This window comes from Tiliqua scincoides, chromosome 2 (genome assembly GCF_035046505.1).
Source record: "Tiliqua scincoides isolate rTilSci1 chromosome 2, rTilSci1.hap2, whole genome shotgun sequence".
NCBI lineage: Eukaryota > Metazoa > Chordata > Lepidosauria > Squamata > Scincidae > Tiliqua > Tiliqua scincoides.
Genome location: NC_089822.1, coordinates 250,008,021 through 250,030,456, shown reverse-complemented (window position 1 = coordinate 250,030,456; position 22,436 = coordinate 250,008,021). Strand labels below are relative to the sequence as shown.

The 22,436-nt window shown below is 47.1% G+C and overlaps 1 protein-coding gene across 2 annotated transcripts; it reads left to right on the top strand.

The window, feature by feature from the left end:
• Window positions 1–7,648: 7,648 nt before the first annotated feature.
• Window positions 7,649–20,842, top strand: LOC136641891 (zinc finger protein RFP-like). Of its 2 annotated transcripts, XM_066617989.1 has the most exons (6): window positions 7,649–8,110; window positions 11,392–11,487; window positions 13,937–14,167; window positions 14,596–14,810; window positions 17,635–17,774; window positions 20,198–20,842. In XM_066617989.1, the coding sequence occupies exons 1-6, from the start codon at window positions 7,694–7,696 to the stop codon at window positions 20,242–20,244; spliced, it is 1,146 nt and encodes a 381-aa protein (XP_066474086.1). In that variant the 5' UTR covers window positions 7,649–7,693; the 3' UTR covers window positions 20,245–20,842. The 2 variants fall into 2 exon arrangements, with proteins under 2 accessions (XP_066474086.1, XP_066474087.1); XM_066617990.1 differs by lacking the exon at window positions 11,392–11,487.
• Window positions 20,843–22,436: the final 1,594 nt, after the last annotated feature.

The window sequence follows — 22,436 nt, the reverse complement described above, 5'->3', positions numbered from 1 at the left end:
GAACAACAAGACAAAGGCAGGGTAGGAGAAGAAATTGGGAAAGGTAGGGTGATGGGATGTGATAGACGGTTTGGCACAATGAGAGGATGTGGGGACAAAGGAGCGAATAAGCAGCCCATCCTGGGGCATTCCGTGTATAAATGCTTTTATGCGAATGCCCGAAGTCTACGAGCAAAGGTGGGAGAACTGGAATGTCTGGTGACAAGGGAAAATATTGACATAGTGGGCATAACGGAAACCTGGTGGAATGCGGAGAATCAGTGGGATACCGCAATCCCGGGCTATAAACTCCACAGGAGGGACAGGCAGGGGCGTGTTGGAGGTGGGGTGGCCCTTTATGTTAAGGAAGGGATAGAATCCAGCAAAGTAGAGATTGAAGGTGGGTCCGACTCCACTGTAGAATCTCTGTGGGTTAAATTACCAGGCTTGTGCAGCGATGTAATACTGGGGGTGTGCTATCGTCCTCCAGACCAGAAATCTGATGGGGACCTTGAAATGAGGAAACAGATCAGGGAGGTGACAAGGAGGGACAGGGTTGTAATCATGGGGGACTTCAATTATCCTCATATTGACTGGGTCAATTTGTGTTCTGGTCACGATAAGGAAACCGGATTTCTTGACGTGCTAAATGACTGTGGCTTAGATCAGCTAGTCATGGAGCCCACCAGAGGACAGGTGACTCTGGATTTAATTTTGTGCGGTACGCAGGACCTGGTTAGAGATGTAAACGTTACTGAGCCATTGGGGAACAGTGATCATGCTGCGATCCGTTTTGACGTGCACGTTGGGGGAAGAATACCAGGCAAGTCTCTAACAAAAACCCTTGACTTCCGACGGGCGGACTTCCCTCAAATGAGGAGGCTGGTTAGAAGGAGGTTGAAAGGGAGGGTAAAAAGAGTCCAATCTCTCCAGAGTGCATGGAGGCTGCTTAAAACAACAGTAATAGAGGCCCAGCAGAGGTGTATACCGCAAAGAAAGAAGGGTTCCACTAAATCCAGGAGGGTGCCCGCATGGCTAACCAGCCAAGTTAGAGAGGCTGTGAAGGGCAAGGAAGCTTCCTTCCGTAAATGGAAGTCTTGCCCTAATGAGGAGAATAAAAAGGAACATAAACTGTGACAAAAGAAATGTAAGAAGGTGATATGGGAGGCCAAGCGAGACTATGAGGAACGCATGGCCAGCAACATTAAGGGGAACAATAAAAGCTTCTTCAAATATGTTAGAAGCAGGAAACCCGCCAGAGAAGCGGTTGGCCCTCTGGATGGTGAGGGAGGGAAAGGGGAGATAAAAGGAGACTTAGAGATGGCAGAGAAATTAAATGAGTTCTTTGCATCTGTCTTCACGGCAGAAGACCTCGGGCAGATACCGCTGCCCGAACAGCCCCTCCTGAGCGAGGAGTTAAGTCAGATAGAGGTTAAAAGAGAAGATGTTTCAGACCTCATTGATAAATTAAAGATCAATAAGTCACCGGGCCCTGATGGCATCCACCCAAGGGTTATTAAGGAATTGAAGAATGAAGTTGCAGATCTCTTGACTAAGGTATGCAACTTGTCCCTCAAAACGGCCATGGTGCCAGAAGATTGGAGGATAGCAAATGTCACGCCTATTTTTAAAAAGGGAAAGAGGGGGGACCCAGGAAACTATAGGCCGGTCAGCCTAACATCCATACCGGGTAAGATGGTGGAATGCCTCATCAAAGGTAGGATCTCAAAACACATAGACGAACAGGCCTTGCTGAGGGAGAGTCAGCATGGCTTCTTTAAGGGTAAGTCTTGCCTCACGAACCTTATAGAATTCTTTGAAAAGGTCAACAGGCATGTGGATGCGGGAGAACCCGTGGACATTATATATTTGGACTTTCAGAAGGCGTTTGACACGGTCCCTCACCAAAGGCTACTGAAAAAACTCCACAGTCAGGGAATTAGAGGACAGGTCCTCTCGTGGATTGAGAACTGGTTGGAGGCCAGGAAGCAGAGAGTGGGTGTCAATGGGCAATTTTCACAATGGAGAGAGGTGAAAAGCGGTGTGCCCCAAGGATCTGTCCTGGGACCGGTGCTTTTCAACCTCTTCACAAATGACCTGGAGACAGGGTTGAGCAGTGAAGTGGCTAAGTTTGCAGACGACACCAAACTTTTCCGAGTGGTAAAGACCAGAAGTGATTGTAAGGAGCTCCAGAAGGATCTCTCCAGACTGGCAGAATGGGCAGCAAAATGGCAGATGCGCTTCAATGTCAGTAAGTGTAAAGTCATGCACATTGGGGCAAAAAATCAAAACTTTAGATATAGGCTGATGGGTTCTGAGCTGTCTGTGACAGATCAGGAGAGAGATCTTGGGGTGGTGGTGGACAGGTCGATGAAAGTGTCGACCCAATGTGCGGCGGCAGTGAAGAAGGCCAATTCTATGCTTGGGATCATTAGGAAGGGTATTGAGAACAAAATGGCTAGTATTATAATGCCGTTGTACAAATCGATGGTAAGGCCACACCTGGAGTATTGCGTCCAGTTCTGGTCGCCGCATCTCAAAAAAGACATAGTGGAAATGGAAAAGGTGCAAAAGAGAGCGACTAAGATGATTACGGGGCTGGGGCACCTTCCTTATGAGGAAAGGCTATGGCATTTGGGCCTCTTCAGCCTAGAAAAGAGACGCTTTAGGGGGGACATGATTGAGACATACAAAATTATGCAGGGGATGGACAGAGTGGATAGGGAGATGCTCTTTACACTCTCACATAATACCAGAACCAGGGGACATCCACTAAAATTGAGTGTTGGGCGGATTAGGACAGACAAAAGAAAATATTTCTTTACTCAGCGCGTGGTAGGTCTGTGGAACTCCTTGCCACAGGATGTGGTGCTGGCGTCTAGCCTAGACGCCTTTAAAAGGGGATTGGACGAGTTTCTGGAGGAAAAATCCATTATGGGGTACAAGCCATGATGAGTATGCGCAACCTCCTGATTTTAGGAATGGGTTAAGTCAGAATGCCAGATGTAGGGGAGGGCACCAGGATGAGGTCTCTTGTTATCTGGTGTGCTCCCTGGGGTATTTGGTGGGCCGCTGTGAGATACAGGAAGCTGGACTAGATGGGCCTATGGCCTGATCCAGTGGGGCTGTTCTTATGTTCTTATAAAGTAATATGGAAAACCAAACACACTCCTGAGTCTCTCTAAGATCTTTGAAATATAGACAATCCATTGCAGAAAATTAGCATCTTCATATTTGAGTTCACAGTAGAATGGACAGTGTGCTGTGTGCACTAGAATGAACTTCTCCAGCAGCTGTAGCCCTGCAGCTGGGTCCCTGAGCTCCTGTACACTCCTTCATGGTTATCGGATCCATAAGCCAAAGAGCTTCTGCAGCAGGCCAGTTTCCTCCCAGATTTGACACTGTGTTAAGGAGGATCATGGATGCATTTCTCAGTTCGGTGTGTATGGGTTGCAGCAGTATGCATGTCTGTGGTTGCGCTCCTTGCGCAGGCAGCAACTTCAGGTGATATAGAAAAATGTCAGTTCCCAGGAACTTTCTGGGCCCCCTCCTGTGGCTTCTGGGCTCCCTTTCTGACCCTGAGCCCAGGTACAAATTACCCCCTTTACCCCCCTCTCCTAGACTCTTCCCTCCTGGGGGGAAACATTTACCTCCTCCTCCATCCACCGGGTTGTATCCCCACACAATGGACAAATTTTATTAGCCAAGGCAGGCAAAGGATCAAAAGAGCAGTTGGACTAGCTCACACTTCCAAAATCATATATTGGTACACCACCATGCATTCTGCCACTACTGTATATTGGCCCAGGAAGCCTAATGTCCATCTTGCACATTACGGCATGTGCTTAGCTCTTCATTAAAATCAGAGGGCAGAAACTCACTGGGTTTAACATTTCCAAAATCTAGTGAAGGGTACTTTTAATTGGCATTTTAACCCATTCCGGCCTGGCCTACAGGTGTACACATTTTATCCCTGTTGCGTATATGCAACATTGGGCAAAAATGGCTGAAACTTTGGTTGTTTTTCCCCAGCGTGTTTTTAAACCTATAGCTGCAACCCATGAGGTCTAGAAACTGAAATGTTATGTTTATAATTATGCTTGTTTAATTAGGAACTATATAATAAATGAAAAAGTTAACAGAACAAAACAAAACAAAACAAAACAGGAAAACAATACAGCAGTCCATCCTTAAAGCCAACTGAATCAAAAAGCAATTTCACCCACCTTTGCAAAGCTGACAGGGACAGTACATAGCTTCCTCAAAAGAGAGTTCCAAAGCATCGGGGCCACTATAGAGAAGGCTCTGCTGCTTGTGGAGGTGAATCTAGCCTCCCCATAAGCCTCCCCCATAAGAATCCAGAGCAGGGGCTTATCAGGGGTGATGTCAGAGGTCAGTCAGGACAAGCACTGGCTGAGCCCCCAGGCCCATCAGAGGACCTCCCTGACCAGTCCAACCTGTGAACCCTCAGTATCAGCGGCAGAGTCCAGTGTGGCATGAGGAGGGTGTGGGAGCACCACAAAGATCCAATACAGAGCAGTGCCCCAGAGCAAGGTGACTTAGGTACTGGAAAAGTTTTCTATGAATGCTAGGTTTTCATTGTTGTTTTGGCAGCTTATTCCAGGTGCAGAATGTGGGCAATTCTTTTTGGCACACAATACACTACTTCTCAGTTTCAGCCAAAGACAGGGTAGGCAGCACTTGGTGGGACTTCACACATGTCACAAGAAGACAAGAGTGTGGGGTCTGGCGTGCCATGATGAATGGAGAGATCACATAGGACCAGGACTGCAATCAGGCACACAACCCTTCTCCTACCCATTAGAGAACACTCCTGCAATAACTGAATGCACAGCTTCTCCTCTCCCCAAGTCCATCTTGGCTTGGTGCCTACCAGATACTCTTCAGTTGTTTTCTCACCAACCTGCTTAAGCGCTTTGAGGCTTTTCTCTCTCTTGCTTAAGGCTCTGTGACTGACTCTAGATTTGTTCCTGAAAAGAGAAAAAACAATACTGCTGGGCAAATAATATTTTGCTGCTTTTCTTTTAATTCATTTCAATGCAAATGTGCAAATCTTGTTCATATTTTCAAGATACAAGAGAGCCCAATTATAATGGGAGCTGCATATATTGCTTCTGAGGCCCACATTCAGCCTGTGGGCCTTATGTTTGACACCCCAGTGTAGACCTTTTGAATGTATAAAACCTTGCGGGAAGAAGTTAGGGGCATACAAGTTTTTTAGGCACACGCAGGCCGACTTGTGTCCTTATTGTACAATAAAGATTTTTTTCCTTTTTAAAACCATGCACTGGTATTCTTTTGCTCCTTTTCTGAACCCTCTGGGTTCTGGGGTCCCTACCACTGGCTCTCACAACAGCTATGTGGGTAGTGTGTGGATTGCTCTTTCTGGGAGCTGCTGAAGCCAAGTCACCCAGCAGGGTCCTTGGAAGGTCACTTACTGAAGCCCATAGTTCACAGGCTCAGCCTGACAACCTGAGTATGTGCGATACTCAGATAAATAAGAAATCTGATATTTACCAGAAATAAACCTTTTTTCCCCCACAAAAAAAAAGGCTGCCATCCTATACACACTTTCCTGGGAGTAAGCCACATTGACTACAGTGGGACTTGCATATGAGTAGACAGGGATAGGATTGGGCTCTAAAGCAGCAGCATCAAGGCAGTTAAAGCAGCAGAAAAGATGACACACCAAATGTGAGTCAGGAAACAGAGAGTGGGTGTCAATGGGCAATTTTCACAATGGAGAGAAGTGAAAAGCGGTGTGCCCCAAGGATCTGTCCTGGGACCGGTGCTCTTCAACCTCTTCATAAATAACCTGGAGACAGGGTTGAGCAGTGAGGTGGCTAAGTTTGCAGACGACACCAAACTTTTCCGAGTGGTGAAGACCAGAAGTGATTGTGAGGAGCTCCAGAAGGATCGCTCCAGACTGGCAGAATGGGCAGCAAAATGACAGATGCGCTTCAATGTCAGTAAGTGTAAGGTCATGCACATTGGGGCAAAAAATCAAAACTTTAGATATAGGCTGATGGGTTCTGAGCTGTCTGTGACAGATCAGGGGAGAGATCTTGGGGTGGTGGTGGACAGGTCGATGAAAGTGTCGACCCAGTGTGCGGCGGCAGTGAAGAAGTCCAATTCTATGCTTGGGATCATTAGGAAAGGTATTGAGAACAAAACGGCTAATAATATAATGCCGTTGTACAAATCGATGATAAGGCCACACCTGGAGTATTGTGTCCAGTTCTGGTCGCCGCATCTCAAAAAAGACATAGTGGAAATGGAAAAGGTGCAAAAGAGAGCGACTAAGATGATTACTGGGCTGGGACACCTTCCTTATGAGGAAAGGCTACGGCGTTTGGGCCTCTTCAGCCTAGAAAAGAGGCGCCTGAGGGGGGACATGATTGAGACATACAAAATTATGCAGGGGATGGACAGAGTGGATAGGGAGATGCTCTTTACACTCTCACATAATACCAGAACCAGGGGACATCCACTAAAATTGAGTGTTGGGAGAGTTGTCTCATATTTTCAAGATACAAGAGAGCCCAATTATAATGGGAGCTGCATATATTGCTTCTGAGGCCCACATTCAGCCTGTGGGCCTTATGTTTGACACCCCAGTGTAGACCTTTTGAATGTATAAAACCTTGCGGGAAGACGTTAGGGGCATACAAGTTTTTTAGGCACAAGCAAGCCGACTTGTGTCCTTATTGTACAATAAAGATTTTTTTCCTTTTTAAAACCATGCACTGGTATTCTTTTGCTCCTTTTCTGAACCCTCTGGGTTCTGGGGTCCCTACCACTGGCTCTCACAACAGCTATGTGGGTAGAGTGTGGATTGCTCTTTCTGGGAGCTGCTGAAGCCAAGTCACCCAGCAGGGTCCTTGGAAGGTCACTTACTGAAGCCCATAGTTCACAGGCTCAGCCTGACAACCTGAGTATGTGCGATACTCAGATAAATAAGAAATCTGATATTTACCAGAAATAAACCTTTTTTCCCCCACAAAAAAAAGGCTGCCATCCTATACACACTTTCCTGGGAGTAAGCCACATTGACTACAGGGGGACTTGCATATGAGTAGACAGGGATAGGATTGGGCTCTAAAGCAGCAGCATCAAGGCAGTTAAGGCAGCAGCAAAGATGACACACCAGCTGTGAGTCTAATGATATAAGGGTTGCACCTGTGAGTGTGCAATTAGAACACACCCACGCAGTTGGTATGCTTTCAGTAATTGCATTCAGGCATGTCTTTTCAGCATCTAGCCATGAGGAACCCTTCTATTTTCCTGAGGTTTGAAAAATGCCATTGAGATCAGGTCTGAATCGCTGCCCTCTTTTGCTATTTTAAACTTGCTTTCACAGGTTGGTTTACTTGTAAGAACATAAAAAGAACCCTATGGGATCAGGCCAAAGGCCCATGAAATCCAGCTTTCTATATCTCACAGTGGCCCACCAGAAGCCTCAGGGAGTTTCACCGCAGCTGCAAAGCACTAAGTTTTGCAGGGAGCAAAACTTAGTGCTTTGCAGCTGCGGTGAGACTCCCTGCAAAACTTACTGCTTTGCACCCCCTTTAGCTACGCTACCGCCCAGCCCAACGCCCCCCGCTGATCATCCCCACGAGGTCCAAGCAGCCGGAAGTCACGAAACGAAACTTAGAGGCTGCGATCAGCCCCCAAACGAAAGTACGCGGTAGCGATGGCGGCGGTGGAGAAGCTGCAGGCAGAAGTGACTTGCTCCATTTGCTTGGAGTACTTCCAGGACCCGGTGTCCATCGACTGCGGGCACAATTTCTGCCGGCCCTGCATCCTGGACTGCTGGGCAAAGTCTCAGGATCGCCTCTCCTGTCCTCAATGCAGAGAAACGATCCCGGACGGGAATCTGCGGAGCAACCGGGAGCTGAAGAACGTGGTCGAGCTGGTGAAGAACCTCAAGCTGGAGGGCGTGGCGGGAGCAGCCCCGGAAGGCGCAGGACTCGTCTGCCCGAAGCACCAGGAGCCGCTGAAGCTCTTCTGCCAGCAGGATCAGGTCCCCATCTGCGTCATCTGCAGGGAATCCCGCGATCACCGGCCTCATGAGGTCCTTCCCGTGGAGGAGGCTGCCCAGGAGTACAAAGTAGGTGGCTGGTTGCTAGAGCACTCTGCGGAAATGGGTCCCCCCTCCAGCCAGGCGTGTCTCTCTTGTGGTTGCTGGTGCGCTCCAGGGGCGGATCCGTGGTTTGCGAGGGTGGGGAACATGAGCACTGCCTTAAATCCGGAGTCCAGGTCAACCAGGCCTCCCTGGCCTCCCTAGCGGAGTTTCGCTAGGCGGGTAGACCTGACCTCCCACTGGGACTTGGAGCCCAGATCTACCTGCTGGCTAGATCTAGGCTGCAATCCTAACTACACTTTCCTGACAGTAAGCCCCATTGAACAAAATGGACTTACTTCTGAGTAGACCTGGTTAGGATTGTTCCCTTAGGCTCTCAGTTAAACATCTCTGTGGCCAAGTTTGCTGGGCGGGTAAACCTGAGCTCCCACCTGGACTTGGAGCCCAGAGCTACCTGCTGGGTAGACCTGGGCTTTTGGTTACATGGGCCTCCATGGCTGAAATTTGCTGGGTGGTTAGACCTGGGCTTCCATCTGAGCTTGGAGCCTAGATATACCTGCTGTATAGACCTGAGTTCTTGGGTGAACAGCCTCTGTGGCTGAGATTCACTGGGCAGGTAGACTTGTGCTCTAGCCCAGACCTGCCTGGTAGACCTGGGCTCTCATTCTGACTCTGCTCCATCAGCTGAGCAAAATCTTGCCAGTGCCCTACCCAGTGAGCGTTCCTCTGGTGCCAGGCTTTGCTCCCCATCCTGCTGGGTGCCCTTCCCTGCTGGAGGGACAGTTGGAGGGGGGCATGTACCCATGGCCTGCCCTTGAATCCTCTCCTATTGTGCTCTGCTTTTCTGATCTAAATAGCGTGTGTGATTGAAATGGTTAGGGGGGAATTTATACCTTCTCATTCTGACCTGCCCTGGGAGAGAAGCTTTCATCATTAAGAACATAAGAAGAGCTCTGCTGGATCAGGCCAAAGGACCATCTAGTCCAGATTCCTGTATCTCACAGTGACCCACCAGATGCCTCAGGGACTGCACAAGACAACAAGAGATCTGCATCCTGGTGACATTCCCTTGTATCTGTTCCATACAAGTAAGAAGTAGCTTACTTCTAAAACCAGGAGGTTGGTTGCACATACCCATTATGGTTTGTAACCTGTGAGTGGATTTCTTTCTAGAAATCTGTCCAGTCCCCTTTTAAAGGCATCTAGGCCAGATGCCATCACCACATCCTGTGGAAAGGAGTTCCACAGACTAATTACATGCTGGTTTGGTTAAAAGCATAGTTGCTTTGATTAAAGAGGTGAGTGAGTGTTCGACTTTTTACACCAAAAGGGAGAGGTGGATTAAAGAAACTGAGCACTTCTCTCTATCTTTCTGGTGCTTATTGCTGGAGAGGTAGGTGGGGGGAGACATGGAGGAGGTGTTCTGGGGCAGGGAAGATGGAGCGAGGGTGGGGAGGAGGTGGTGGCAGCGGCGTGCTGGAGAGGGAGCTGGGTGGGAGTGAGGTGGGACCAGTGAAGCCCGCTGCCTGACACTGAGGCTCTTGATTCTTCGGTGACCCAAGGGTTGCCATAGAATCGAGTAGCCTCATTGCGGGGCTACATGCCTTACCCAGGGGAAGAGGGCGAAAGTCCCCTTCCCCCAAGGAGCCACTGGTGCTGTCCGGTTAGTGCTCAGTATGCCGCAGCAGCCATTATTGGTGCTGCGGCAGCCCTGTGCTCAGGGCAGCATAGGATTGGGCTGTCAGGCTGCAATTCTATGCACATTTTCCCACTGAACACAATGGGGCTTATTTCTGAGTAGACATGCATAGAATTGTGCTGTAAGTTTCCCTTTAGGCAAAGATGATGATTCACCAGAAGCCCCTACATCAGCAATTCCCAAACTGGTCCTCAGAACACCTCCAGTCTTGCATTTTCTAGCAAACTGATGTGCCTCCTACTCACATCTGAGAGACCTTCTGAGGTGCAGGGAAGTTCCACACAGCCTCTTCATGTCTCAGAATACCTCCCAGATGTGAGAGGAAGCCACTTCTGTCTTGCCCAGGAGATCTTCTGAGGCCCACCAGCTTCATGCTTGGCATCTGTGGATATGAATTAAGTGAAATGCATTCTGATATAGGGGAAACATTAATTGCTCACTATAAAATGAGTACTTTGTTGCAAGAGTCAAGGGTTGGGAAATAGGGTACTGTAATCCCCTGTCCTTCAGATTTTAGGAAGGAGTACAAATAAGAAAGCTAAAAGGGATAACTCCTGCTATATCTAGAAGTCAGTATAAACATTGAGTAGACAATGGGGGGATTCCGGGAAGGGCTGTGATCAACTGTAGGGAAGAATGTGCTGAGTCTTTCACCATGTGAAATGGTACTTTGTATACGTGGACAAACACTGGATCTAGATGTGTGGTTCTCAGTGGTTGTAGATCAGTGGTTCTCAAACTTTGAGGGAGCTTTACTCCCTCAGTAAGTCTTTGTGGGGGAGGGGAAAGGGCAGGGAAGAGATCCCTAGGATCGAATCCTTGGGGGGGGGGTGCTTGCACTTACTTGATCTCAGTGAGGGCAGCTGGGGGCTGCAGGAGGTGTGGGAAGCCCAGCACAGCCATCTGCAGGGATCCCTGAGGCTTGCAAACAGGAGGAACAATCACCCAGTTTCAAGATTCCAAGACCCAAGGAGTCCTTTCCAGCACTGGTGCAGCTACAATTCAGGGAACAAATGTTGCCTTTCCTTGAGGAGGCTTCCATGTCTGTCCCACGAGCACAGCTGCATTGGCACTGAAAATTTGGATAGGACTGGCCCTTACATCATTTGGGTTGACCTAGCAAATGTAAGTCAAAGGAAGATCTGGAGATGTCACACTTGCGCAGGGGTGGGCAAACCTTTAACTTTAGGGATCCTGAACCTTTAACAATTGTGTAGGAGAGAATTTCAGCAGGTTCAGCTTGTCATCTATGAGAGGAAAAGCTACACCTGCTGAAATTCCCTTTTCCATACAATTGTTAAAGGTCCAGGTTCCCTATCCGTAAAAGTTTGCCCACCTCTGCACTTGAGAATGCTTTGGGCCAGGCAGAGTTCTATTGCAAGTCATAGGAGACTAGCTCTTGGAGATATGGGCATTAATTTGGAATGACCCTAAATTTAAATGTGAGGTGTAAAGCTCTTCAAATTTCAGTTGATTATTTATTTAAAATTGATGTGTTAGCAAGATCAGTGGAAGTCATGGAGGTGTGACACTTCAGAGTACTTTTGTTCAAAAATGAAACTGTTTCAAACCAACAGGAGAGAGAGACCTATCATTTCTTTTTCCTTAGAACAAAATCCAGGCTGAAATTGAGACACTGAAGAGTGAGAGAGAAGATCTCAAGACAGTGAAACAGAACGATGAAACTAGTGTCAAAGACTCTTTGGTCAGTAATGCTGCTTTCACTTTAAATTCACCTCCAGATTCTAGTTCTCTTCAAATTTATGGCTACCACATGGCTGCTTGATTGATTTTCAGAAGCAAGTATATTGTCTCCCTAAAAATAGCACTTACTAGTTGTGTACTAGTTTTATTCAAATTCACTGTTACCAGAACAGATTTACATGCTTTTATGTACCCCAGTTTAAGGAAACTAAATCAATTCTCTTGTTTCCAACAACCTCTAGAGTACTGGAGTTTTAAGGAACTCTATGGTGTGTATACACTTGTGCAACTTGAACAAGTGGGAGGCAAATACACATGCAAGAAGCTAGTCCAGAAGAACAATAGTCAAGTTCCCCAATAATAATAATAATAATAATAATAATAATAAACTAGGTATTTATATACCGCCTTTGTGGTCATTGGATTACTCCTCTGACTTTATTCAAGGCGGTTTACATAGGCAGGCATTTCTAAATCCCTCAAGGGGATTTTTACAATCATAGAAGTTCTCTCTTTCAAGAACCAACAACATTTCAGAATGAATCTTCCTGGTTTGGTCTCACTTCTGGCCTCCAGTTCTCCCACACAGGCTGACAAGCAGCTCCATCTCTCACATGGAGGGCAGCCAAGACTCTTCTTGCTCACACCAAGAGCAGGTGGAATCACTCAGCTTGGCTTGTCAGCTGCTTCAAGGTCTCACCATTCTCAGCCGTTTAGGGAGCTGCCGGTGTCCTCGAACTGGCAACCTTCTGATGTTATCTTCGGGCTAACGAAGGCTCTACCCTCTAGACCAGACCTCCTGCTCTGCCCAGACCTAGAATATCCTGGAAGGATTTTCTGCTAGCTAAAAACTAAAAATTCAGGCTGTGATTCTCCCTCTGCTTACATTTAAAAAACATTTTTTCAAACCCTTTCAAGACAGATGCAAATGTCACTGGCCATTTAAGGCATTCACAGCAATAACTTGACTTTCATCCAGTTGACTCTGATCATTTGCTCTTTCAACCATTTTCAGTTATATCCACATTTCAGATTTTGTCCACATGCTTTCCTCTTTTGTCCAATGTCAGAGAACCTTAATCTACAACATTCACCAATGTTCTTATGTGTGTTTTTCTATTTTTCTTTTATTCCTGTTTATTTAGGTTTTACACGCATTTGCATGTGTTCTAGAGGGGTAGCCCAATCCTAAGCTGCTCGGCATGCGGGGTTGCAGCATCACAAAAAATGGCTGCTGCTGCATCCGGTGCACTCCAAGCAGCTGCCACTGCCTCCTTGAGAGAAGGGGACTTTTGTCCCCTGCCCCCGGGTAAGGCAAGTAGCCCTGCAATGGGTCTACTTAATTCTACGGTGACCTGAGGGTCACCGTAGAATTTAGAGCCTCCATGTTGGGCAGGCAGCCCGACATGGAGGCTTACAATCCAGTGGAGAGAAGCTCCACCATCCTGCCTCCCTCCCACCTCGCTCCCTCCCTTGGCATGCCTCCTCCCCAACCTCTCCCTGCTCTCCCTCCGCCTCCCCCTGCCCTGGAATTCTTCTTCCCTGCCTCCCCCCACGACTGCATCTATCTCTCCGCTGCCCAGCAGTCCGCATGACCACTGAGCAGCGTTGCTCCAATGCTCCACCGGTGCTCTACCAGTGCTGAGGGCCTCAAACATGCCTTACAGCACAGTTGCAACAGTGCATGCCGTGGTGAGCCAGTGCGCTCCGTGTAGGATTGTGCCCTTAGGGCCAAATCCTATCCAATTTTCCAGCACTGGTGCAGCCATGCCAACAGGGCATGCACTGAGTCCTGTAGTAGGGGGGCTTTCATGGAGGCCTCCTCCAGCTAAGGGGATGTTTGTTCCCCTTCGTTGGGGCTGCGCCAGCATTGGAAACTTGGATAGGTTTGGGCCCTTAGTTATTTACATTTGTTGCTGACCAAAATATATTTGCAAGCTAAATCAGGCTAGGCTTTGACATTCATCCATTTTAACATTTCGCCCATGCTCTGGTCCCTAACAAGATAAAAGTGCAAGGTATTGATTGAATCGTATTGCCTTTAACCACAATCGTGTCTGGCTGTATAGAAGCCTACAGATCGGGGCCATTCTGCATAATTGGTGAGCACGGTTTTCAACTGTGTGCACTTTTTCTCCAAGTCAGAGGTCTCTACATGAGCATAATAGGCCGGTGTACATATTGAAAGGGGAAAGCTGGTTCACATATGCATATTGATGACTTGGTGATTGGAAAGTGTGAATGAGCCATCATAGAACAAGTGCCACAGAGGATTTTCAGACTATTACATTGCCCCAAACACCATGCCTTTCTGTGCATTCAGTTGTGTGAACTGGTCCTAAGGAAGAGCCTTATCTTAATACAAGTAGATCTTGTTTAGGCATGAAATACAAATGCCTCCTGATTTTGTTAGCTCTGATCTTATCTGTTTTGTCCTTTTCCAATGGCAGGCAAGGCTTAAAGTTGAAATGGAGTCACTTGCAACAGAATTTGAGCAGCTGATTAAGTTTGAAGAGGAACAGAAGGGTCTTTTCCTTGGCCAGTTGAAAGCACTGCAGAAAGAAATGGAAGAGGAGCAGAAGTCCAGTGCTACTCGTTCCTCTGAGAAGATTGCCTGCCTCAGTACGCGGATTAAAAACATGGAGGAGATATGGCAGAGGCCTGGAATTCAGTTTCTGCAGGTGAACGCTTGCAATGGGCTGCTGCGTGGCTGAGAGACTAGGCCTCGGGTGCAATGTCAGAGTTTGTCCATAGGTGAACACTGAGCATATGAAGCTGCCTATCATTGAGCCACATCACTGGCGCGTCAGCTCAGAATTGTTCATGCGGACTGGAGCAGCTATTGAGGGTTTCAGAGAAGGGCATTATTGGTGGTTAGTAAGAAACGACTATATCATCAGGTTTACAATATGTCTGTTTATTTATTTGATTTATGCACCACTTTCCCGAAAGCTCAAAGCAGTGTAAAATATAAAATAATTACAGGCATAAAAATACAGTAAAATAAAAGCCTAGAAATCTAGAAGAAATAGTCTTTGTTTGCTCAGTTTGCTTTGTTTGCTTTTGGTCATTTTTCTAATTTCTTTTGTTTGGTTTGTTTTCTTTCAAGGACATGAAAAGCATCTTGGGCAAGGATACATCTTCTTCAGCTATGCCTCCTGAGCCTTTTCCAGCTTTGTCTCTTGGGCCTTCTTTTGCTATGCCTCTTGAATCTCCTTCAGCTTTTTCTTTTGGGTCTCCTTCAGCTATATGTTTTGAGGAGCAGTATCCGAGGAACCAGGGTTTTACTTTTGGTTTTGCTTCTGCTCCTGTACGTACAAAGAAGTAAGTTAGTCACATGCAGCAGCTGATTAAGGAGGAGAGAAAGTAGATACTACATGTGCTTCTCTGAAATAAACTGGAACTGTTATGAGTAGAACCTTTCGATGAACGGTGCTCTAACATTTTTGTTAATGAATGGTAATCCAGGACAATGAACGGTGCTCTAAATTTTTTTGTTAAATCAGTTTGTGAATCTGGTCAGGTTCTGAGGAGGATCAAAGGAACAAGGAAATGGAGGGAAGGATGGAGGGAAGAGGAAAGAGAGGGGTATTGGTGTGAGGGAGGAAAAAGAGAACACGCAAATGCTGTGCTCCAACCCTGTGCCTTTCATACATTTTCCCTTGGTTATTGGCAGCATCCTGTTCTCAGGTGTGGGGTCAGAGTAGGAGGCAAACTTTTCATACTTCTGTTAATCCAATTTCACCCATTCCCCCCTTTCCCCAGGGGATAGCATGACTCTTTCTTCACATTCCCATAAATAAATGCCAAGGACACAGAACCACATCTCTTTTCAAGATTTTACTTGCCCTGCTTTTTGGCATGGCTCCTCAATTTTGTTGTGGCTGGTACCACAGGCTGTGCTGCTAAATGAGATGCCATTCTCTGCAGCCAAGTTCCCTGAAAGACAGTTCCCAACCATTTTCACATCATCTTTGGACTGCAGAGGTGACACAAATGTGGCTCTTTTTTCACCGAACACAGTCCATTTTGACTGCCACAACGTGGCATGTGGCAGCTATGGGAAAAAATGGCAGAGTTCATAGTAGGGATTATTAGGAAAGGGGTTGAAAATAAATCTGTTGGGATCAAAATGGTTTGGTGCAAATCTATAGTGTGGTCCTATTTGGAGCATGAGTTTTGGTTATCCCATCTCTTAAAGAGCTGATAGCCCAATCCTGAGCCAAAAATGGCTGCTACCGCATTCTGCACGCCAGGCAGCCCCCGGCAGCTCCTCATGAGAAGGGGACTTTTGTCCCCCTTCCACTGGGTAAAGCAAGTAGCCCCACAATGGGGCTACTCGATTCTGTGGTGACCCAAAGGTCAGTGTAGAACCAAGAGCCTCCATGTCAGGCAGTGAAGCTCCACCAGTCCCGCCTCCCTCCCCCCAGAATGCCTCCTTGCAGCCCTCCCCCACCTCCCCCATCCCTGAAATGCCTCCCCCACACCTCCACTCTGCTGCTCGGTGGTCCGCACAACCACTGAGTGAAGAAACTCCAGTGCTAGCCCAGTGCCAGCAAGCACTGGGCTAGCACTAGTGGAGCACTGGCACTAGGGCCTGCATACGTGCCTTACAGCGTGTTTGCTACAGTGCGTGCCGGCAGTGAGCCAGCATGCGAAGCTTAGGATTGGGCCCTGCGATCTGGGAAACATGCAGAAAAGGAGAACCAAAATGATCAGGAGCTAGAGCACCTTCCCTATGAAAAAAAGCCAAGGCACTTGGAGGCCTTTTTGTCTAGAACAGGGCTGCTCAAACTTGGGCCGGGGGCCACTTGCGGCCTGTGGGGGGTCCCCATCCAGCCCCCAGGGGGTCCCCCATCTCCAATGGGCACCTGACCCTTACCACAGCCCACGCTGGCCCTACGTGTGAGCTCTGGGTCTGGCTTTCCTTCGCTGCCGCTGAGCTTGTGAAGGAAAGATGAGCTCAGCCTGCATGCAGGGCCTTTTATAGTGGGAAGGTAACAACACGAGACTTGCAGGTCTTGCATTAGTTCAAGCCTTGCAAGTCTCTCATTACTTTGCACTATAAAAGGCCCTTCGTGCAGGCAGGCAGCTGAGCAGGCGTGTGGATGGGTGGTCAGACTGCAGCACATGCCGACCGAGCGAGGGAGAGAGGGACGGCAAGGGGGCGGGCGAGCTGGCAGGTGTGTGTGTGAGAGTCCTTAAGAACTGACAAGAAGTTCCCCCACTTTTCTGTGTGTGAATGTGTTTATGGTTTGAATTCATTCATTCATTCATATAAGTTCCATCTCTAATATAGTCATTTATGTAAATTTATTCAAATTTGAAATGCATATTAATTCTTTTTTTCCCCTGACACACTGTCAGAGAGATAATGTTGCCCTCCTGCCAAAATGTTTGAGCACCCCTGGTCTAGTAAGAAGGGGGTACATAGTAGAGGTTTATAAATATGCAAGGTACTAAGAAAGTAGATATAATTTTTTTTTCCCTTTTTCCTAACTTGGGATTGTCAAGTGAAGTTGATTAGCATTCGTTTCAGAACAAGAGAGTACTTCTTCATACAGCATGTTATGGAATGCTTTGCCTTGGGATCTGGTGATGGTTGTCATTGGTTCAGATTCTTTTAAAGAGAATTTAGACAAATTCATGCAGATCTACCAGTGGAAGCTGGTTATGATGACTAGATAGAATAAGACTGTTCACAGTGTGCCACTGAATACTAGTTGCTGGGGCACAATAGTGAGGGAGGGCTGCTGCCTTCCTGTCCTGCTAATGGGCTAATTGGCCCATGGCTAATTGGCCATTGTGGGAAACAGAATGGTGAACTAGGTGGAACTTTGACTTGATCTAGCAAGGCTGCTATTATATCCTTGTGACTTTCTACTTTGAACACCAGAATGACTGGGGCTGGCCCTGGCCTTATGCTTGACACTTTTACACAGGTAAGGCAGCAGCGGGCATGAAGGTTAGCTGGTTTGCAAGCCAGGTGCCTCTGAGAAGCCCAGAATCAGTCCATTAAGTTGGGTAGCATCGAAAGAAAAATGAAAGAAATTGAATGGGTGGGGGAGGGGAAATACCTTCAGATTCTGAATGTTTGTCTTCAGATGTGTTTGTACAGCAGCTCATTATACATACTTTTAATTCTTAGGTTTGTTCTACGACAGCGTAAAACCAACCATGTCCAGAATCCAGTCCAGAATCCAGTGAAGAATTTTGAATTTCAACAAAAACTTGCTGCTTGTTCTCAGAGGAATATTGCTTTAAAAAACATAATGCAAAACTTCAAAGGTACTGAGCTGAGAATGTCAGAGGCCTGTTTGTACTGTGGAAAACATTTGGGATCTAGGTGGTGGCAGCTGATAGAAATAGAAATTCGAATGACTAAGGGAATGTTTGCACCTCCTCAAAAGGAGGCCAGGCCTGCGCTCTAAAAAGCGCCGGCCTGCAAAGGCTGATAAAAGCTGCATTGGCCCATGTGGGCCAAGGCAAGGAGAAAAGGTCAGGAGGGGGAAGGAGAGGAGGAGGCAGGAGGGAGGTGTTCCTGGGCGGGGTGAGGGAGGGCGGGTCGGCGGCCCCGGGGGTGGGTGGGTGCAGAGCAGGAGGTGGGGCTGGCCCAACCCCCGTTCCCGGGGAGAATGGAGTGGCTCCAAGCCGCCCTGCTCTCCTCAGACTTGCGCCATCTCAAGAGGTGGCGCAAGTCCGAAGACACCCATAGGGGCCAGTGGCTGAGCTGCTTTTGGTCATGATCCTGTGCTGGATACAGCACAAGCCTCTTGGCTTGCCTGCTCCAGTGCAGGATAGGATTGTGCCCTAAGTCTGTCTGAGACAGGAATGGGCACTGCTGACACACCGGCTGTAGCTGGGCAAAAGCACCCAGGGCCATGACCAACATCTAGGAGTGAAGTCGGACCCCAACGTATTCCCACTGCAGGGTTTGACCATTCTTATGAGAAGCTAAATATATAAGGACTCGATCCTATCCAACTTTCAAGCACTTGTGCAGCTGCAATGCAGCCCCAACATAAGGGAACAAATGTTCCCTTACCTTGAGAAGGCCTCTGTGACTGTCTCCCGACCAAAGGATGCAGCACACACCCCATCAGCACAGCTGCACCAGCACTGGAACATTGGATAAGATTGGGCCCTAAACTATGCTGGCTTCCCAAACTAAATGGACATCCCAATCTGGGGCTGCCCTGGCACCAAAATGGCTGCCGCAGCATCCAACACACAACCAGGCAGCCTGCAGTGGCTCCTTGAGGGAAGGGGACTTGAGTGCCCTTCCCCTGGGTAAGCAGCACCACAATGGGGCTTCTTGATTTTGTGGCAGCTCACAATGGGCCCTTATGGCACATTTGCAACAGTGTGTGCTGGAGGTGAGCCAGCGTGCACTGTTCAGGATCAGGCGCTAAGTACGCTGGCTCCCCAAGTTATGGATGTCTGCACTGGTGCTTTTGCACAGGTGCAATCAGTCTGTTGCAGTGTTTTTGTGCAGGCACAATAGCTGGCTTTCATACATTCCAACTCCCAGACAGATGTCTGGAATGGAGCTAGTACATTTGTTATTTGTTATAATAATTTGTATTGGCAATGATAGATAATAGTACTGTATCTCTGGCTGAGTCTCCCAAGACTCTCTGTTGATGATTTGAAGTTGTCATTTTACAAGCAAAGGAACTGCAAAGGGAGAATACAGTGAGAAGATGCTGAACAGGAATGCATGAACAAATTTCAGTCTGTTCAATTTGTCTTAAAAGAGAGGAAGGTTTCCTGTCTCTCTCACTCAGTACACCATGAGTAATTTTTAGCCAGTGGGCTGTGGCACATTAGCGTGCTGTGATCAAATGATCCTCAGGTGTGCCACAGGAGCTGGAGGGTCATTTATTAGTAGGGCCATTGGGGGATGTGATCCCCCACTTACAGTGTGGTATGCCTAATCGTCAAAAAATCAATGGTGTGCCTTGACAATTTTGGCATCTTGTCAGTGTGCCATGAGATAGAAAATGTTGAAAATTGCAGCTTTAGAGGCTGAGCAAATGAATTTGCCCCTGATGGGGGCTAATGAGCCCTGGCCGTGCAGCTTTTGAGAGAACAGCCTTTAATGCTAATTGAAAGGCCCATTGTTTTCCCTTTGAGTAATTATTTTGGCGGTTACCTTATACAAAGAGTAAAGGGGACAAGATTATCCAAAGAGGTTCAGTACTTGATAGTAGTTGAGTTTTTCACAGAAGAGACTCCTGACACCATGATTTTGAATTGTGTTCCTTCACCTTTCCTAAGAGGCAGTGTTCTTGGGGAAATGATTAGTTTGGCTGAATTCGCTCATTAAGAGTGATTATTATGTAACCCAAAAGGTGGCCAATTCACTTAACTTATTAATATTTATATACCGCTTTTCAACAAAAGTAGTTCACAAAGCAGCTTACATAACAAAATAAATCAATGAATTATTCCCTGTCCCAAAGAACCCACAGTCTAAAAAAGGGTACAGAAGACACACTAGTAATAGCCATCAAAAAGACACTATGGTGGGGTGAAAAGGAGCAGTTGCGCTCTCTCTCTCTCTCTCTGCTAAATATAAGAGAAGTGCCACTTTAAATAGTGCCAGTTTGGCCACTTAGCAGATGTTAGTACTCTTAGAAAGCTTGAGGTGCCTTATAGAAATCTTGACATATTCAAATTTCAATTTTTTTACCTTTTCCTTCCTCCAGCAACTCTGACAGCTCAACTATCTTCCCATGACCAGCAGTGGCCATAACCAGCAGTTCCCACGAGAACAGTTTCTGCAAGCAGTGTGCATCCGCATCATGGAACCATTTATTGGGAAAGTGAACTGACGACATCCAATTCGGGACTCTTCATCCCTATTGGCAGAGATTTTAGAGGGTTAAATTATCTTCTCTAGTTTGAGAAAAATAACTGAAACTGGAGCTAAGAGAATAACTGTTGTTCCCGTCAAAAACAGGATAGGAGGGTCATTCTGTCAAAGTGACCTAAAGCGATAATTGATTGGCAGAACATGTAGATCATAACTTTCCCAAAGGGAAAATTCCAGGATTTGTATAACTAAAGTTGTGGGCCAGGAATATTTTGGGATACAGGGCAGTATGACTGCCTGATTAGAGCTGGGACCATGCACCAAACCTGTCAGAATAGGCCCAGTAAGGAGGTGGAAATGACATACAGTGTCACATGGATAACTTGTTTATCTCACTTTATTTAATGTGGTTTTCTGGGTGTGGTTCTTTGAGTAACAGGATGGGAAACTAGAGTGGACATTTGTATCCAAACTGAATCAATTGGCTTGTGTAATTCACTGACTATTGTAGAAATAAAGCCTCCAAACCCTTTTAAAAGGTCTGTGACTGTTTGGCAGTGCATCAGTGAAAAGAATCTGAAAATCTTTCCAGCACTATGGAATAGAAGTGAAGAGGTTAGAGAACAACAGGGTAATGAAAGAGTAGGAATTAGGAGTGAAAGCAGGCTGGGACATGACAGCCAGTCCAGCCGAACAAGAGGCTGAGGGGATAAAGGCACAAACAAGCAGCCCTTTTCTGCGGACTCCATATATAGGTGTTCTTTTTCACAAATGCCCGATGTCTGAGCAAAGACTGGAGAACTGGAACGTTTGGTGGCTAGGGAAAACATTGATATAGTGGGCGTAACAGAAACGTGGTGGAATGCAGAGGATCCGAGGAATACTATAGAAAGTATTCTATAGAGATCCGAGGAACTCTATAGAAAGAACAGAGAGGTGGAGATGGGGTGGTATGTCAAAGAAGGGGTAGAATCCAGCAGAGACAAGAGAAGAGTCTACCTCCACCAAAGAATTGCTGTGGGTTAAATTACCAGGTCTAAGGAGTGATATAATAGTGGGGACGTGTTATTGTCCTCCAGATCAAAAACCTGAAGGGAAACTGTGACAGAAAAGTGAACATTTGGTGATCAGGTAATGTCAGAATAAGGAAAGCTTCTGCTTCTAGCCATGTTGCTAGGCCTGAGTTACAAGGCCCAGCTGTAACCAACTTCTAATTAGTGCATACCAGGTCTGAGAGAACTGTGGAGGCGGCCGATTCACAGGGCCCTCAGATAAGGTACCAAGCTACTAAATTGGCTCCAAGGCCAACTTGATTAACAGCAAGGTACAGCTGTGAACTTTTCAGGTTGGGAGGAACATAAGAACAGCCCCACTGGATCAGGCCATAGGCCCATCTAGTCCAGCTTCCTGTATCTCAGAGCGGCCCACCAAATGCCCCAGGGAGCACACCAGATAACAAGAGACCTCATCCTGGTGCCCTCCCTTCCATCTGGCATTCTGACATAACCCATTTCTAAAATCAGGAGGTTGCGCATAAAACATCATGGCTTGTACCCCGTAATGGATTTTTCCTCCAGAAACTTGTCCAATCCCCTTTTAAAGGTGTCTAGGCTAGACGCCAGCACCACATCCTGTGGCAAGGAGTTCCACAGACCGACCACACGCTGAGTAAAGAAATATTTTCTTTTGTCTGTCCTAACCACCCCAACACTCAATTTTAGTGGATGTCCCCTGGTTCTGGTATTATGTGAGAGTGTAAAGAGCATCTCCCTATCGACTCTGTCCATCCCCTGCATAATTTTGTATGTCTCAATCATGTCCCCCCTCAGGCGTCTCTTTTCTAGGCTGAAGAGGCCCAAATGCCGTAGCCTTTCCTCATAAGGAAGGTGCCCCAGCCCAGTAATTTTCTTACTCACTCTCTTTTGCACCTTTTCCATTTCCACTATGTCTTTTTGAGATGCGGCGACCAGAACTGGACACAATACTCCAGGTGTGGCCTCACCATAGATTTGTACAACGGCATTATAATATTAGCCGTTTTGTTCTCAATACCCTTCCTAATGATCCCAAGCATAGAATTGGCCTTCTTCACTGCCGCCGCACATTGGGTCGACACTTTCATCGACCTGTCC